This window comes from Vigna unguiculata, chromosome 1, assembly GCF_004118075.2.
Source record: "Vigna unguiculata cultivar IT97K-499-35 chromosome 1, ASM411807v1, whole genome shotgun sequence".
NCBI lineage: Eukaryota > Viridiplantae > Streptophyta > Magnoliopsida > Fabales > Fabaceae > Vigna > Vigna unguiculata.
The window spans coordinates 29,128,338-29,148,465 of record NC_040279.1 but is presented as its reverse complement, the minus strand read 5'-3'; the positions used below and the strand labels follow the sequence as shown (position 1 = coordinate 29,148,465).

At 28.0% G+C, this 20,128-nt stretch overlaps 1 protein-coding gene across 10 annotated transcripts; it reads left to right on the top strand.

Moving 5' to 3' along the window:
* The first annotated feature begins 24 nt into the window (after positions 1-24).
* Positions 25-5,717, top strand: LOC114196061 (DTW domain-containing protein 2). 10 transcript variants are annotated; one of them, XM_028086594.1, is made up of 4 exons: positions 25-852; positions 2,056-2,151; positions 2,373-2,423; positions 2,922-3,687. In XM_028086594.1, exon 1 carries the CDS (start codon positions 110-112, stop codon positions 845-847), a length of 738 nt encoding a protein of 245 aa, XP_027942395.1. In that variant the 5' UTR covers positions 25-109; the 3' UTR covers positions 848-852; positions 2,056-2,151; positions 2,373-2,423; positions 2,922-3,687. The 10 variants fall into 10 exon arrangements, with proteins under 10 accessions (XP_027942395.1, XP_027942441.1, XP_027942433.1 ...); XM_028086632.1 differs by having other exon boundaries at positions 26-852; positions 2,075-2,151; positions 3,106-3,687; XM_028086576.1 differs by having other exon boundaries at positions 26-852; positions 2,075-2,151.
* Positions 5,718-20,128: the final 14,411 nt, after the last annotated feature.

Below are 20,128 nucleotides of genomic sequence, written 5' to 3'. Positions count from 1 at the left end.
TAAATGTTAGAACAAAAGTTAATAATGTCTTGCGGAGCGTTGTGCTGTTAGGCTGTTACATGACCTGTGTTTCGAGGAGTGTGTAGATGGAGGAAGGGCAAGTGTTATAATGTTACATTGCATGGAGCCTAAAGCAGAAGAAGACGCTCTTTCGCCGGAGCCTCAGCGTCGCTCCATCTGCTCCAACTGCGACCGTCCCACGCGCGTCTGTCTCTGCCACGCGCTTCCCTTTCCTCCGATTCAAACCGCCACTCGCATCCTCATCGTGCAACACCCTCACGAAGCTCGCCACAAGCTCTCCACCACCCCAATCCTCAACAAGTCCCTCCTCCGCGCCTCCTCCGTCACCTCCCGCCGCCTCCGTCACGGCCTCTCCCCAATCCTCGACCGCTCTCCCGCCGCCCTCTACCTCTTCCCCTCCTCCAGCTCCTCCACAACCCCCGCCCTCCACATCTCCGCCGTGCGCCCCTCCGCCGACCTCGTCCTCATCGCCTTCGACGCCACGTGGCAGCACGCTCGAGAGATGGTGCGGGCCAGCGAGGATTTCCTCTCCGGGTTCGCCACTAGGGTTTGTCTGGACGTGGATGAGAGTGTTGGCGGCGGAAGCATTTATGACTCCGAATTGATTTTGAGGAAGGAGCCTTTCGCGGGGTGCGTTAGCACAATGGAGGCTGTGGCTCGGGCCTTGCGCGTGCTCGAGCCCAATGGGCCCGAGATTGAAGAGAAGCTGGTTGGGGTTTTGAGGGAGATGGTGAGGTTGCAGGCTGGGTTCTTGAAGCCCGTGAAGCCCAGGCCGAAGTTGTTGAAGAAGAAGACCGAGGAAAACGAAAAGAAGGAGGGTTCCTGATCGAGGTTAGTTAGTAGATTTCTTTCTTTCTTTTGGGGTTGCTTGTAATCGTAGCATTTGGATTTGTGGATTTATGTGATGAGTACATTTTTTTGTGTTTTAGAAATAATTATAGATTATAGATGCCATTAGGTCAATTCAACTAAGCAAACTTGGTTTATTATGGTAGTTGTTGTCCATATGGATGTTTGGTAAAAGGAAGTAGAAGTTATCATGAAAATGATCGTTAAGATGAGAGACTCATAAAATTTTGAGATTTTTAATAAATTTCAACTGATAAAAATTATTGTGTTCTGAAGAGTGTATTACGAGTGTGTTGCTGGTATTCCTCAAAATTTCCTAGGCATTATGAAATATGATACTATGGGGGTGAATATTTATTACACTGCATTACAATCTAGTTGATAGTTGTATGCATCATTATCAAGGTCATCAACCATTAGCTGATTTCTTATGGAGATTTGGCTCCTTTGAAGTGATGGAACTGCACTTTGGAGAATCAAAGTGCAATTAGTAGTTGACTATTAAAGATTGTGATTATAATTATAGTTAGTTTTAAATTTTGTTAAATATATCTTTCATCTTATGTAATTTTAATTTTAAACCTGTGATTTGTTATTGCCCTTTATTCTGTAAGGTGCATCTCCTCAGCTTAGAGGAGTCAAATCCTTCATATGGTCCTGGATTTCAATGATATCTGCATACTGACATTTGAACTCGAGATAAGAGAGTGTATGCATTATTTGGAAGTCACGCTATGTCACTTGTTAGTGCATGTTTGGTAAATGGATTTTAGTTTTCCTGTGTGTTGTTGATGTGCTGATAGAGAGGCCTAAAATTTTACACGATATAGTTTTGAAGTTCCACATTACACTCAAACCAAAATCATCAATTTCTTGATGACCTACATTTTTAAAACTCGAGTGGTTCAAAACTAAGTTTGAATTATGTTGAAAGTCACACACAACAGCTTACAAAGGTTATAGGAAGGTATAAATATGTTGAAGTTATATCATGTGCACACACCAAATAAATGGATGGCCATGGTTTGCCAATTTAAGCTTTTGCACTTAATGTAGAAACAGAGTAATTTTCATCCTCACTCGAAAGAGAGAATATTACCAGCTAGTGCTGTGGATTGCAATTGAAAATTACATTAACATTTATGGCAAAAGAAATCTTACCATTTCCTCATAACAAATAAACAGTTTACATTCCCATTTGCAGTGATAAGCTAACAAAACGAAGAGGAATTTGGATTCAAGGGCTGTGCCTACTAGTGTTGTAGTTCGTCTCATTTTGAGGTATTATAACATGAAATAAATTATCTGAGATTTCACATGGAAGAATTTAGATGGTGAGAATGTGGGCTTCTAGGACTAAGTTGATTTGAGTAATATTGTGCTCTAACTATTTATTCCTCTTATCTGCTTTTCTTCAACTCTTCATGAATGCATACACTTCAAAAATAGGGAAGGAAAAAACAAACTTTACTGATCAAAATCAATATGAATGTGGAGCGTAGGTTAAGACATGAGAGGAGACTGCAGACCATTTTTGACATCGACTTCCTCAGGTATTTTTTTAGATCTCTACTCATTCTAATTGTACATTCCGTATGTAGTTCAATCTTTCCAAAGTTGAGGTACTGAGAAACCTTCTAACTTGTGCCTTTTTGTCAAATAAGAAATGAAGTTATTGCATTTACTGATAATGTCAAACAAGTCTTGAAGGAAAGGATAGTGGAGAAAATTGAATAGGTGATATATATGTATGTGTGTGTGAAGAGAGGGAGGGAGAAAGAGTTATATATAACTTGTAATAATGTAAGTTAATTACTTTTGCTTGTTAATGTTTTTCCAAGACAGTTATACATAATTTTTTTGAGAGACAAAAAAAATGAAAGAAAACAATGAGGCACTGTATAAGTCAAAATCAACTTAGTCCTAAAAGCTCATATTCTCGCTACTAATCTATGGCATGAGATACCAGATTCAGGATTTGTAAAAAACGAAAAACATGATCAACTTCATGAAGGAGCTGGGGAATTGGTTTCTTATGTATATTGCACCAGGTACACTCATGATGGATGATCTGTCAAAACCCACATATGTACCATTCGTAATAAGGTGAGGCTAAAGAGATAATTGATAACAGAAAACTAGATGAAGATACCATAGTTGTTCAAAGATAGACCACTGGTGTCTGCCATCATAGAAGCGATGTCCCTGATGCCGCCTGCTTGTTACAATGACTAGGCAGATCAGCTGATAATTGATATTTAAAGCTCGGTTTCCATGAAAGCTCCACAGAAAAGCCCAACAAACTACAGAAGAATTCAAATATGCGCATTGGGGTCATCAGAGGATGACTGGATCTTTCGTTCCAGAGACATTACCATACTTGGAATTAGCCGCCAAACTATGGTAATGGACTAAAAATTGCCAGAGCCACCCATTCCTAAAACACTTTACTCGTTCCCTTTTAGTGAAAAGTTGGATCATTCCTAACATGATCTTGGGTTGAGTTGCATATGGTTTGCAGAAAACCATCATAGTTTGGGTTTGGACGTGGCATACGAAATGGGTTGAGTTGGATTCACTTGGATGTGTTACCAAGGTGCGTGTATGGCTTAGTCTTAGGAAGTTGTGATGTCTGTTGAATGACGTCTTTCTTGTGTGTTTTTATAATTGTTGTAGAGCATACCGTAATCCGAACCGAGAAGGGAAGTATAAATCTAAATCAACATCTGAAGGAAAGGAATAATGAATACTTGATACTTGTCGAAAAGGAGGTGCAGGTGCTTGTTTTGTGTCTCCATTTTCCAAGTTTTGTAAAAATTCAAATCCCAATTAGCTGCAAAGTCTAGAATGTGATTACCATGCTATACTTTTCCCAAGGACAGGACTAATTCGAGAGTAGAATCGGATAACGTGCATGGCCACATCTTCTATTTTTTCAATTAGTGCTAGTTAAGATATAAATTCTAAAAATTTTAATTATAATTTGCATCTATCTACTTATCTATAATATTAAAGCTCTTATTAAAATTGTCAAACCAGCATTTCATTTTTTTTTTAATTTTTAATATATATTCTTGCTTTAGTTTTCTTTTATTAACTTTTCAGATGCATGTGTACTTCTACTTTTAGCATTTGTCTTTCAGTTTCTTTTATGGAAAAATTGCATTACATGAAGTTAATATTCATCATTCATACTCTATAATGTTTAAATAAGTCTACGTCTTCGACTATTTAGAAATGACACTTACCTTCATATTATTTTTTTAATACAGCGATACTCACCTTTTATTTTATCTATAAAATTGATTTTTTATTTATTTTTTCATAAAAATGGATTAATTTCAATATTTTAAATAAATTAAATGACGTATAAATGAAAACAAATGTTAGATGATGAATGGTGACACGTGGAGAAAGCACCAAAACATATTTTATGTGACTTGCACGGTAGGAATGGCCTATTTGGTATCCCTAAAGCTAGAAAAAAAAAAAAAAACCCATATTCTCATCCAATTTAGGCAAATTCTTTCTACACCTTCATATTTTTGTCCAGTACTCCGCGAATATTAAAATTTTCACTTTGTTGTAAAAAGTGATATTTAGATTGTGTAATTGAAAGTAAAAATTAACTTTTAGATTTGTACAATTTGGAAACCATTATGGTTTTCAGATTATGTAATTATAGATAAATCAATTTTAATTTCTGGATTGACTTTTGATTATGTAATATAAAAGTATTAAAATAATTATTTCTAAATTATGTAATCTTAAACTATTTTTTAAAGAAAAGAATAATCCCTATATTGTATAATTTTAAACTCAAGATTTTTAGATAGTTCAACATAGAAGTTTTCCATACTTTGATTTCCAGTTAGCTTAATTCGAAAAGTACAACATGGAAAATTTTATATTCATTGGCTTCAATTTATACCACCTTATGCGGGTTAACGACGTCTCCCACCTTAACTCAACTTGTAATGTTAAGATTTAGACAGTATTCTAAAATTAAAAGTTAAAAAGAAAAATGTTGAACACTAAAGAATTATCTATAAATTAATGTTAAATATCCTCTTGTATTGTTTTTTTTATTGATATTAATGAGGATTTGCATTTAATTAATAATTATGCTTTTACTTTTCATTTCAGAAATTTCCTAAACCAATCAGTTTCAGAGATTGTAAACTGATTATTTTATGTTAAGGTGCAACGTAACACCTTATAAGTAAATAAAATATATATACGAGTCAAAGTTATCTATTTTCTAATTTTTTCAAACAGCTTAATATTGACATCTCCATTGTATCTCTCTTTCATTTCCTACCACATATCATACTCGTTACTTAATTTTTTTCCTATCTCTGATTTCTTTTCAAAGGTGTTGTGGCTACATCACTTAATGTTTACACTTTCATAAAGCACATATATGAGAGAAATTTTAGGAACACTTTATTACCAGTGAAATTTTATAAAAAGAATTACATAGTCATGAATGCAGTCATTAAACAAAGACTCAAACCTATAAAGTTTTTTATTTAATTTTCAATAAATTTCAACAAATAATACATGTCATTAAAGATAGAGGTTACATAGAATACTACACTGTTTCTGTTATTTTCTAACCCAAATTAACATTTCATTCTGCTATTTACTGCTACTTGCTCCTGCTTTCACACTGAGGAGAAATGATCAATTTGATGTGAATCATACCAAACCAATTGAAGTTGTTCTTGATCTCTACCATGCATGTTGGCAATGTGCAGCCATAGAAAATTCTTGATGGCCATGATCACAAAGACAAAAGCATCAGCAGTGAAGGCATATATTCCTTCTCCCTCCAACCCCAAATGCAATGTTAATGTCAAAAAGGCATCAAGCAGAGAGTAGTTATGGCCAGGCTTCAGCAAAATGATTATGCAGAGTGAATCAATGGTGAGAAAAGCACATGTTAGCCATTCAGAACACCCATCTTGGTGCTTCTGTTCAATCCCCGAAATCAGAAGGGACATGACCCGCATAACTATGAATTCTCCTATGGACTTGAGGAAGAAGTGGTTCTTGAACCTCTCGTATGCTGAAGTGAAGAAGCTGAAGAAGAGAAGAAAAAACACGAGGAGAAAGTGCACCACAATCACAGCAAAAACCACAAGACTTGCATGGTTATGGCCACCACTAACATGTGTTTTATAAAGCTCGGTTTCCATGAAGAAGCAACATGCTAACATGAAGCTTATTAGACTCACTATGAAACAAAGTACACGCATTGGGGTCACAAGAGGATACACATTTTGTGCTAACCATATCTGGGTTGGGGTTGGATAAGCAATGTTATGATTAACACCCTTCCAATAGTAACGCAATACATGTGTAAAAGTGATTCTGGTTTGGTTTAGATTATGATTTTGTGGATTAGTAGTGGCATGGCTATTTGAAGAGAAATTAGTAGGGTTTTGGAAGCTGTTTCCTGGGTCAGGAGGAATGTTCAATGTAGAGTTAACCTGTGGTTGAACATTTGTTGAAGGTGAGGTTGACATGTATGAGAAAAAAGGGACAAGAATGGGTTGTTTTTTTATGATATTTAATGAAGGAAAACTCAACAATGATCTTGTAGTTTCATCTGAACCAGTGCCAAAGGATCTTATAGTTATTAGAGGAATAAAGTATTACCGCGTTTTGCTTAATTACTGATAAAGAAATGCATAAGGATAAAAGCAGTTGAAGAAAGTAATCTCTCTTTTCTTGAGATATGCTCAATGTCTGTGTTCACATCAGAAGTGTAAGTATCATGTACAAAGAGAGTAGAAATACTGAAGGAAGCAAGTACAAAGCTTTCATTGTTGTATTTCTTTTTTTCGTGTTCTTTATGTCCATTGCTTTTGAAAAAATTATGTAATAGCTAGGGATAAGTTCTTGCTTTTTGGTGTTAAATTAGGACACTAAGCTAAAAAAAATGGTTATAGTTTTGATTTATTGCTAGTGAATTTTTCCTGCAGATTTTTCAATTGTACATAGTGATATATCATTAACTTCATTAATTATCAATTATATAGCAATATACTCTCTTTCCCTACTGTAATTATCAATAAACCTAATTAAAACTTAATGCAATTAAAAATTCATTGTAATGTGTATTATCAATTGCAACACCCCAAATTAAAAATAAATACAATTAAAATTAATGTTTTGTTTTGTTTAACCTAATTAGAATTTAATACAATTAGAAATTTATTTTATTGGTATTGTCAGCTACCAATTTCAATTAAAATAAAATTCAATTTAGTATAATTTTAATTAAAACAAAATTTAAATCCAAATAAAAATAAAGGGTGTTTTTTTTTCTATTCCATTCGCTTTCATTGAATTTCAATCGATTAAAATAAAATCCAATTAAAATAAAACATTTTGTTTGTTATAAACCTCTTACGATCGTAATCTTGATTTTAATTACATTGGTTGATGTTGTTCTTATTATCTCTGTGTGTGATGTGCGTGAGGAAGACAAGTGGAAATTTGATAATGGTGAAGGGGAAAAGCAGAAGAGAGGAGGTGAATGGTAGTGGAGAGGATGATTGGAGAAATAAAGGTGAATGATAATGGAGATGATGATTGGAGAAATGGAGGTGAATGGTGATGGCTATTGTTTCTGTGTGTAAGAATGGTAGGGGATAAAGAAGAAGGTTACCACGTGTGTAAACCGTTTATATGCCACGATGGAAATGCAATTTGATAAATCAAAGAAAATTTAGCACCATTGAGCGAGAGACACCAGTCCAATCATTTCTAAAGGTCAGAAGACTAAATAAAATTAAAGTTTTTTCTGATATGGATCTATTCCATTTTTACTTTATAGCCAAGGACCAAAACATATATTTAACTTTTTATTTTTCACTATTTATTGTGTACTTAATTAATGCTATGATTAATAAATTTATTTTTGTTGGAAAGATTTTAAAATTAAAAAATAAATAAGTGAAAATAAAATTTAGATCAAATCTTTCCTAAATAAATAATATAAAAAATAATAAAATACATTAAATAAAGAAGAGAGGAGTCAACAAACACAAAACAAGAAAAAATTTCATGGAACCTAGTTCAGTAAAATCTTCCAATAATAATTAATGGATACACCACAACTTTTCTTGGAGTTTCGAAATATCAACATAGCACTATTCTCTTTACCAACTAAGGTGATAACAAACCCCAATGAGTACACTAGATAAATAACAGAAGGAACCCTGATATATGAGATGAGGAATAAAACATTTACTCCAAGATAACTTCTCTGCATACACTTGCACAGAATAAACTATTTAATATTTTCTTCTTCTAGGATAAAGTAATTGGTCTTTTCTTCTTCTTCACCTTCTCTGATAGGTTATTTTCTTTTCTCACCAAAAGCATTCCCAACTTCTATCTCTATGTCTCTTCACACAGTTTCCTCTCATAAAAAATCTAATGCAATGGTTGCATATTTATTTTAAATTGTATAATGGATTGGGAGTCCATAAAAAAATACTTCCTCTTTATTTTTTCTTGATTAAATCAATGTGGATCCAATAAATTAGTAACTTACATGACATGTTATGTTTAAATAGCTATAAAGAATGCATACCACATGTTAGTTTATGATTTTTTTTTCTTAATATTTTTTAATTTAGAGTCAATTCGTAGTTGTGTCATTAAAATTTGTTAAAATTAGTCTTTGTATTATATATTTTTTTCAATTTAGTCCTATTTTTTATTAAAATAATAAAATTTTATCATTTCAAAATTGAGATAATATTTAATTTTTATATAAATATTATATTAATATTTTTATTAAAATTGACACTCTTATTAATTACTTTTTAAATTTAATTATAAATAATTAGGTTTAATTATAAATTGAATATAATTTTTAAATTCATTTTTAAATATATTTAAAATATTATTAAAATATAATTATTAAATATTTTAGAAAAATATACTAATATTTCTAAAATTGACATTTAAATCTAAACCATTTAATATTTCATCGTGTCTTAGATATTAAAATCTAAAATGTTTTAAATTTAAATGTCAATTTTAGAGATATTAGTTTATTTTTCTAAAATATTTCTCATATTTTTAATATTTTTAAATATCAATTTTAAAATTATTAATATATTTTGTATATATTTATTAGAAAAAATATTTAGTAATTATATTCTAATAATATTTTAAGTAATTATTTTCTATTTAATAATTAAATCTAGGAATTATATTCAATTTATTATCAAATTTAATAATTTATGATTAAATTTAAAAAATAATTAATATAAATTTTAATGTTAATAAAAATACTAATATGATGTTTATATAAAAATTAAATTTAGTCTCAATTTGAAAAAGGACAAAATCATCTTATTTTAATAAGAATTAGAATTGAATTAAACATTAATAACAAATATAAGAATTACATTAAAAAAAATAATACAATTACTGAAATTGACGTGGACAAATTTTTTTTAACTTAAAAAAATATAATAATAAACCAGTAACTTACGCGATGCACTAACAAACATTAACTATTTAATTACGGTTGATAAAAAAATGGTTAAAATTGACGAAAATAAAAATGACCAAATTAATAAAATACAATAAAAATAGGATCTAAAAATATTTAAATCCTTATTTTTTATTTAATTTTCTTACTTAGAGTCATATTTATATTAGTAAAAAATCATTTTTTTTATCATTGACTTTGAACATTCAATTTTTTTTTTCATTACTTTGCGGAATGTTATTTTATAACATTCCGCAAAGTAATTTTTTTATAACTAAGCACATGCTATTTATATTTTATTTTGTGTTGTTTTAGAATCGACCAAATAGACTCTAATAATATCTTTTTGTACGGTCCTATTTTATGGTAGCTAATACTCATTCTTATTGTGGTTATATATGAATTAATATATCATAAACAAATAAACTAACAAAAATGTAAATTAATATACAAGATCAATCCGTAATAAAATAAATAAACTAAATAATATAATTATAAATTTAATAAAAATAATATGAATGAAATCAATTAAATAATGTAATTATAAATATAATAAAAAAAATAAAACGTAATTAAAAATAAATTAAATGACATAAATATAATTTTAATAGAAAATAAATATATAAGTAAAGATAAATTAAATAACATATAAAAAATAGTATTATAATATTTAATGAGGGAAAACTCAAGAACGCTTTTATAGTTTCATATGTACTCGTGCCAAGGGTCTTACAGTGGGAAAGTTTCATGGTGTCTCAACCAGAAAGGCACAAAATATTACTGAATGAATAAAGTATTCTCCCGTTTTGCTTAATTTCGTGATGAAGAAATGCATAAGGATAAAAGCACTTCAAGAAAGTGATTTCTCTTTTCTTCATATATGCTCAATGTCTCTGTTCACATCACAACAGTAAGGATCACATAGCCTTAACCTTAGTCGTTTTAACTATTCGGATAGTCATTCTTGTTCGGATACCAATAATAATATATTTAAAAAATAATATATATTTTTATATTGAAGAAGAAAGTCCTTTAATCCTGATCTACAGGACTTTTGTGAAAGTTTTAGTCCTATAAACTTTTTTGATAAGGACTTTATTTTAATGTGGATTTTTTTACTCTAATCCACATGATCAGGATTAAGTTCTGTGGATTAGATCAAATTGACATCTCTACATAGATAAAGAATACAAATAACGAAGGGAAGGCAAGTACAAAACTTTCATTACTGTTTTTTTTTTCTTGTGCTTTTTTTTTTCCATTGATTTTGAAAAAAATAATGTAGTAGCTTGCGAGAAAAAGTTCTTGCTTTTTGGTGTTAAATTAGGACAATAAGCTGATATTAAAAAGATTGTTAGTTTTGATATATTGCTAGTGGAATTTTCCAACACATTTTTCAATTATATATAGTGATATATCATTAACTTCATTAAGTATCAATTATATAGCAATATACTGTCTTTGCCTACAAAAATGAAAATAGTGTTAGGAAATTTTTAGCTTTCAATAAAATATTAATTAGTTTATTTCTGATTTTGTTCTCAGATAAATTACTTTAATATTTATGTTTACTACACATAAAAAGTATTTCATTTGTCGATAAAGTGAAGTTATTTTGATAAAAATTTTCAGTAAGTGGGACTTGTTTTAGTTCGTAGTTAAATTTATGTGAAGATTTTTAAATTGCAAATATTTTAAGACAGAAGAAGGATCACTTATAAGAAAATTATTTCAAAGATGATTGGATTTAAATTTAAGTGAAAGTACTTATGGTTAGATTTCTCTCCCATTCAAAATTAGTAAAGTGCGTAATTAAGCTTGAAATCACTTGAAAAACAATAATTTAAAATGATTTTCCTAATTTCACAAATGCGATCACAAATTAGGAAAAAACATCAGGGATTTAATTACAATTTTTTTAGTTTAAAAATATAATTAAAAAATTTCACTTAGTTTAGGGACCTGCTCATGTATTAAACCTTAAAAAATTATATATATACATATATATATATATATATATATATATATATATATATATATATATATACATATATATATATATATATATATTCTTTTTACTTTCTTTTTTATCCCTCTTATTATTATTATATTAGTAATAGATGATATTGTAATGTTATTAAGTTAATAAACAAAATAAAATTATATTTATAAAAAATAAAATGAAATGTAGGAAAAAAGATGAGAAAATAACAGTTGATGAATAGGAGGAAAAAAAAAGAAATAAGTAAATAGTTTTATAAAAACTTATAAAAGTAACCGTTAATTTTTAAAAATTTTACAAATAATTATATCGTAAAGAATAAAGTTGAAATTATGAGATGTGAACACAAATAAAATTCTCTTTATATATATATATATATATATATATATATATATATATATATATATATATATATATATATATATATATATATATATATATATATATATATATAGATAGATAGATATGGATAATAGTGTAATGTTATTAAGTTAATATATAAAATAAATTTATATTTATTAAAAATGAAGTGAAATGTTAAAAATAAAGTGAAATGAATAGAAAAATTAATTGTTGATGAATAAGAAAAAAAGAGAAAAGATAAACAGTTTTATTTTATAGAAAATAGGTAAAAATAACCATTAATTTAAAAAAAATTAATAAATAGTATTACAACGCATGTGTGTTCGCTAGTATATATAAAGGGGATTCCTCTTTTTGTGTCCACTTTTCAAAATACCGATTTTACCCTTTAAATATAATAATTTAATAAATTTTTAAAAATTGACCGTTACTTTTATAAACTTTTTTATAAAAGCAGATGTCTCTGTTTCTTCTCTTTATTTATTAATGATTATTCTTTTATCTGTTCTGATATATTTCACTTTATTTTTAATAAATATAATTTTAATATATATATATATATATGTATATATATTAACTTAATAACATTGTAATATTATCACCTACTAATATAATATCATGCATATTTAAAAAATACATACACACGCTAGTGTATATATATATATATATAACTTTTAAATCATTTTGAATTCTTAACGGTAAGAAATAAAACACTTAGGTATATGTTTTGTTGGCCGATATCAAACACTTATTTTACTACAAATTTATTTTTATGATAAAATTAGTAAAACAATGTTTACTTCACTTGAATTAAAATTTAAAAATGAGTTGGAATTAAATTTGTAAACATCCACCTAAGCCAAATGTATTACAGTTCCAACAACTCTCTTCTTGTATCCTTTGAAAATTAAGCTGGATGCAGCATTTTAGCTTTTAACTTAAATATCTTATGATAAAATATATATATATAAAAAAACATATTTTATTTGCATTATTCTGCATGAGGCAAGAGTAATGGGCAGTGTAGGCCATTGTTGCTATTTGGAAGAAAGAAAAAATGGCAGAATCCACATGATCTGCTGTTAGTGCTCTCTTAAAGCTGACTTCGTTGTCACTAACAAAATACTCATTCATTGTTAATTTTTTTAAAACTTTTATGGTTTTTATAATGAGAATTCAATTAATTTTATTTTTGTGAAGGGCTATTAGAATTTTTAATATTTCTCCGAATTTTCCTACAATTTTTTTTTATATAAAAAGTAAGCTTTGTGTAGATTTTATTCAAAATTTTGAAATTTTTTTAAATATTTTAAAAAATCACACTATTGTAATATTAATAGTGATAAGATATTGATCCATCAATTTTAGTACATGAATTATTATTTTGTATTTCATTTATTGAATGTTTGGTGTGTTTAGGTTAACAGGATAGTAGATGAATTTTGTATATCTGAAGTTAATTAGATTCTACGCAAATTTTTTATTTTTCTTTAATTTTAACATATTTTGATATTTTATTTTTCTTCTGTCAAACTCTTGAATAGATAATGGAAGATTTCAGTTAGTGTTTATGAAAAACTTAAAAAAAAAAAATCTATATTTTTCATGATAAGAGATTGTGAACTTATTTGACAAATTTAGACTTGATGTTTAAGACAGTACTAATCTAACATCCTCCATTTTTTATTAGCATATATTAAATTATAATGTTGAAATGACACTACTTTATCAAGATTTATACTTCATGAAGAAACCAAATTCAAACACGTGAAAGGTTGCATTAATCATAAATTATAGTCATCGAATAGTTGGAATTACACATACTATAAAAAAAATTCAAATTTTTCGACAAATAAAATTTAAGTGTGAGCACGTAGAAATTCGTTAATAAAACAAAATTATTGACAATAAAAAATTTGTTGAGAAAATATTTATTAATGAATTTTATTAACATATCATAAACTTCATCTTTCTATTGAAATATTTTTTTTTGGTTAGTAAAATTTATCAATATATCTTGATTTAGTTTTTTTCTTCTTCCTCATTCTTTTCTTTTTTTTTTCTTCCTCCTCCTCATCTTCCATCGCTATTGTTGATGTTGTTGTTGCCGCCACTACCACATCTATTGTCACCGCCATTGTCGTTATTGTTTCCTCTTCCTCCTCCTCCTCCACCTCCTGTGTCCCTCTTCCTCTTTTTCCTTTTCCTTCTTTTCTTATTCTCACTCATCTCAATTTAATTTAGGTATAATTAGTCGCAACGTACCCAGTTTCGTCCCAATGTGTCTAAATGTTACCCGCTTTTAACTTTGCATCTACTTAGTACCCAAATTAGTTAATTTGCATCAATGTGGTCCATCCCGTTAAGTTTTCAGAAACGCCGTTAACAGATCAGTGATGTGGCATTGCAGAACGGATACGTGTCAATGAAAATAATTGTACAGTGGCAATTTGTGGATAAAGTGTCATGCCCTATTTGAATTGATTGTCCCCATTCAAAAAGCCCTAATTTCCCATTCCCATCTTCATCTTCATCTTCTTCTTCATTTTTTCGCCGGGAAGCTGATTTGTTGCAGGGGTAAGGTGGCGAGTGAAGTGGGAAATGTCGCATGGTTTTAGTCATGGTCATCTTGTTCGTGTGGGTCACATAACCACAACGTTTCTTCTCCTAGTTCTGTATCTGGGTCGTGGGTGAAATACCACATCTCCTTCACATTGGCATAACCCATCTCCTTCAGAATACCCAAAACACCATTAAATTAAACCACACACAACATTCAACCACTAACCCTAAACCCCAACAACAAATCATGCAATCAACGACAAAAACAAATGGTTTGTGCACCTGCAATCCCAAATAGCTGCCAATTTGATGTCAATTACACCTTCAATTTTGTCCACAACGCATGAAATGGCGCAAATTCCGTAAATCCTAACTCCAGAAAACCCCTATTCTATTATGTTCCCAATTCGTGCCTTTTTTTCTTTTTAATTTCCTCTTACATTGCACTGTTCCACATCACACACTACTCTCGTGTCACGTCATAACATTTTTTTCTCACTTAACTGGTCAACTCAGTCAAGCGTTATCTTATTTAACGAAGTTAATGAAAAGGGACCACATTGATGCAAATTAACTAATTGGGTACTAAGTATATGCAAAGTTAAAAGCGGGTACCATTTAGACACATTGGGACGAAACTGGGTACGTTGCGATTAATTATACCTTTAATTTATAACATATACTTTGTTAGTTTAGTAAAAATAATTGGCTATTGTTTTACTAACAAATTTATCAACTAAATTATCGATGAATTTTAAAAAATGTAATTACTAACTGATTCTCAAAAGTTCAATTACCGATGAATTTAATATAGATTTTAAAAGATTTAATTATCGAATGATTTATTAACAAATATACAAAAATCATTATTGACGAATTTTACCATCACCACATGATCAAAGTTAAAAGAAAATTTTGACATCTTTATCGACAAATTTTATTAATAAAAATATCCGTCAACAATAAAAAAATTATGTATTACCAACATACTTTATTGACAAATTCACTAATTACGAAAATATTTATTGATAATTAAAATTCTGAAATCTGTATTTTTTCGATGATTATTTCATGTTAATAAAATTTGTTGGTAAATGCTATTTTTCAAGTGACTTATTTTTGTGAGTAAAATTTGTAGTGACAATGTTTTCTTGGGTTTCCATCTCAAAATTTTTCCTACTCTCATTTTTTTTCAAAGCCTCCATAGATTTTAAACATTTGTGTATTAAATTGACTAAAGATAAAGATCTAATTAAATGCAAAATAAGATGAAAATAAACTTAAACAAACACAATAAAAATAATAGAGATCAAATATATTATTAACAAACATAGTACATCATTAGAGATACCTTTTGCGCTATATATTAATTTCTTACTATAATTAGTATTCATGATTGTGGTCTGAGCACGATGAGAGAGATATGTTGCACGCATGCTATAAAACTTCCCTATCAAATATCATAAAATATTCTAGTAAGGATCAACCTACCTCCTATATACAAATTTAATATTACTTTTAAGTTGATGCTGTTAAAGTAGTACAAAATATTTTATTAAAATTATTATAACTTCCGCTTTAAAAAAATATTTTTAAACCTTTTAAGATGTATGATAATTAATTTTCAATAATATTTATTTTAATTAATGATAATAAATTCATTTTGAATCAGATAACAAACAATATACCGTGACTGAATATATTTTTCATCAATTATTAATTATTTTAAGTATGAAATCTTTTCAATTTAGCTATTATATATATATATATATATATATATTTAATTCGATTTGTATTATTTTAGATCATTTATAAATCATGAATGATGAGTAACTTAATTTAAGGTTGAGAATGAGATGCATACAAATTTAAGCATCTTGTACAAAACCTCACTTTAAGGTCAAGAATTTATGGTAGGTATTTAATTTATTTTTGTATACTTACATATCTCTTATTGTAGGTAAAAAATTACTCTTGGTGACAACTCTTTATCCCTAAAGAATAGTATAAACAAAATGTGGGCTTTGTTAGTAAATTTGAGTTGTTAAATAGTTTCAGCATGATAGGTTAGTCCAACAAAAAAATAAAACGGGTTTGAAATTTTTTAATCTAAAAATAATTGAGTTATACTTTGTTTCTGTAATTTAAATGAGTTTAAGTTGAATTAGACATTATATTTACGGTGGATCCATTTTATAAAATATTAACTATATTCAAAAATAAAAATATTATAATAAAAAATTAAAAAATATATTTGATTAAATACACATTTATCTTATAATTTATATACCAATTATTGTAAAGTTAAAATTAATTTTATTAGTGTAATTTTAATTTTATATATATATATATATATATATATATATACATTATTTTTTATTTTCTATATAAACTTTAATTTTTACTTTTTTTACTTCTTATCAAATTAAAATAATTTGTTAACTTGATGCAGAGTAAATCAAACTTAAAAATCACACTGTTTAAAATAGAAATATTTATTAATTATAGTAATTTAGTTTTTATTACTTTTTTTTTCAATTAATTGTCCTTACAATTATGAAAAATTATAAGAAAAAAAGTTAAATAGTTTTTGCTTTTAATTATTGTAATAATTTTTTAAAGTCACTATTTTGTACGATCTTAATTTAGTTGTAAGTGTAATATTTACACCATCAAATTTTGGATAACGATATTTCTACATTTACACATCACATTTGTTATTCTTACCCATGTCACGTATTACTTATGTCAAAAGGTCAATTTTAACTTATGACAGATTATTATTTATTTATGTTAGTTGTTTCTTTAAAAAGATATTTAAATTATAATAAGGGGATAAAATTAAAAAATAATAATAAAACATTAAAATAACTATTTATTTTAAGAAAACAACTCATTGTTGTTTGGAAAGTGTCTACCAAGGTAGTAAGCAAGTCTCACGAGTCTCACGTGACTTCTTGCTACTTTTATTTTAATTTTAAATTACTTTACTGCAATTCTCTTGTGATTTCTTGTTCCAAGTGAAAAATTAACACTTTCACATGATCATGTGCTACCTCTGCAAGAAAAATGATAAGATGACACTACCTTTTTTCTTTTTTATCTTTGCTTAATTTTAAAACTAATAAATTACGCAAATACTTATGAGATTTTATGAAATTGTATAATTTAGTATTATTTTTTAAAGATTTATAATATCCTCTGAATACACTAAAAAAGTTTTTAAACAATTAACAGAAGTCAATGTTGGCGTACTATGTTTTAAATAACTTCTTTTAATTTGATGGATTTTTTTTTATCAAAGAATTATAAATATCCTAATATAAAAGATTACAGAGTTTATTTTATTGTACTATTCTATTACAAAAGTATTTATTTATTTATTTATTGTAGATATCATATACTTAAATTTAACAAAATCTAGCTAATGCTTTGTTTAGTACACTTATATAGATTGACTACAAAGTTACATCAAGTTCAAAATTCAAGTTTGTAATCAAGCATCATACTCTAATAAATTTATAATATGTTGTTCAGTCCTCGATATCAATTTATTGATATACATTTGTTCTGTATCTGATCTTGTTGGTATTTCTAAATTATATCTAAATATGATAAGGGTTACATGAAACAAAATCTTCCATGATTTCTGCACAGATAAAATGAGCACCAAACTAAAAGTTTAACATGATTAAGTTGTTTTGATAAGAACTAAAATACTTGACTCACATTTCTTGCTTTCTGATAAACATTTTAATTCGATGGATTAGTTAGACCACCTGTGTTTGTATATATACATATAATTTTTACGTATAATTCATATAAAAAAGTTTATATTCAATTTTAACTATATGGGTTACAGTATTATGGAAACTAAGTTTGTAGTAGAAAAAATATACAATAATTTTTTAAAGTAAAATTCTCGAGTCCAGATTCTCTACTGGTTTTTTTTTGTGCTATCCTCTACTGAGTATTAAAAATACATTGTATTGATATTTTAAATATTTTTTTAATATATTTTAAAATATCAAAATGAGTGACAATCAGTGCATTATGAAGACACAGTAGAGGAACAACACAAAAAATTCAACAGAGAATCCAAATTCAAAATTCTCTTAGCATTTACACATTGCCCTTGATATATAAATATATTTCTAAGGTCATACACTATTTTCAAGAGTGTTCATTGAAATTAATTTTAAGAAGATAGATGAACCTAAAAGGTAATACAAGGGCAACAAAAAGTTTGTTGACATTGCCAACCAATGTGTTATTGACATTTGACAATACAAGATTATCTAACTTTCCTTAATTTGGTTGTCCTTTAACTAGTTTTGCCACTATTTCAATTTCATGATTGATGACCTGTTTTTTAGATCTATATGTATGGTTTGTCCAACATGAAGAAATTTTATGAATTTAAATAATAATTAATTGTATAATTAAACACTGTTTAGTCAATACACATCAAATTACTTTATGACTTTATCTGATGTATTCCTTTTAACATAAAGAGCTACATTCTTTGACCCCATTTGATTTTAGTGGTCTGATGAGGCATCTTTCCCAACTTCATGGTAGACCCTTCATCTTTTCTTCTTCTTCTTCATCCTTTTTCCACTTTTCTTCAATATCTCTCCACTCTCTGCTGCATGCCAATATCCTCACACTTCTTTTATTTTTTCAGAAATTTATATTTATTATTGACCTAATCACCATTTCAAAACAAAAAAAATCAAAATAAAGGTTTTACTGCATTTTACATCTATTAACTTTAAAATATTTTTGTTTGGGTGTAGAGTAAAATGTCCACCTTAAACAATTTTATAGTCTTCACACTCCAATGTTGTTCTCTCTCGGAAGATAGTTTGTTCGTCAACTAATCGGGTACGTGCTAAAAATATTTCGATGCTAAAGTTAGTTTAAGATTAATCGGTCAAAGCATATTTCGATGCTAAAGTCAGTTTAAGATTGATCGGTCAAAGTATTTAATGTTATAATAAATACATAATGAAGAAGATACCGACAATCATACATTTAACTTGTATTTATAGTTTTCTCCACAGGATTTTGATTAGGGATGACCTAATTATAGTCCAATTCCCTTTAAGTTTGCCTAATAAGTTGTTTATACTAATTGTATGTTTAGTTGATTTTAGCAATACGGATCGGTTTTCTTCTCAACCATTCGATCGACTATATCCAACTCCGTGCAGTTTACACCAGTCAATACAAATAGAATAATTTTTAATTTTAGTCTATAATCAAATTAGTGCCTAGGCTTTAAACATCCTTTCTATTAACATTTTTTTCTTCTATTATTAAATAAAAACACCCACTAATGATGTTCCAACTAATAGCTTGTCTCATTATCTAAAAATCTAATAATTTAACTAGTGTACTTTTTTCTCTAAGTATTTTTAATTACACATTAACTAGTATGATGTTACTCATTGATACAAATGCATTGGAGATTAGAATTAGGGTTTATAAAAAAATAATTACACACCAAACTATCTTTTAGATGACTTGATGTCAATTTACATTATTGATTGATATGGAACTCAAAAATATTGATTAAAAGGAACACAAAATGGTATAGTAATAAAACAAAGCTAATACCAATCTTATAAGTTAATAACTAATAACCAGCATGTCCTTTGAAAGGTAGGATATTAACTTGTCTTCATAAACAATTGATCTAATCGTATTCAATAATTCAGAATGAACAAATTAATATATTTATATGCACTCATCTAATAAAAATTTCCTTTATTATGCAACATATTACTAAATCGAAAAGTGTCACA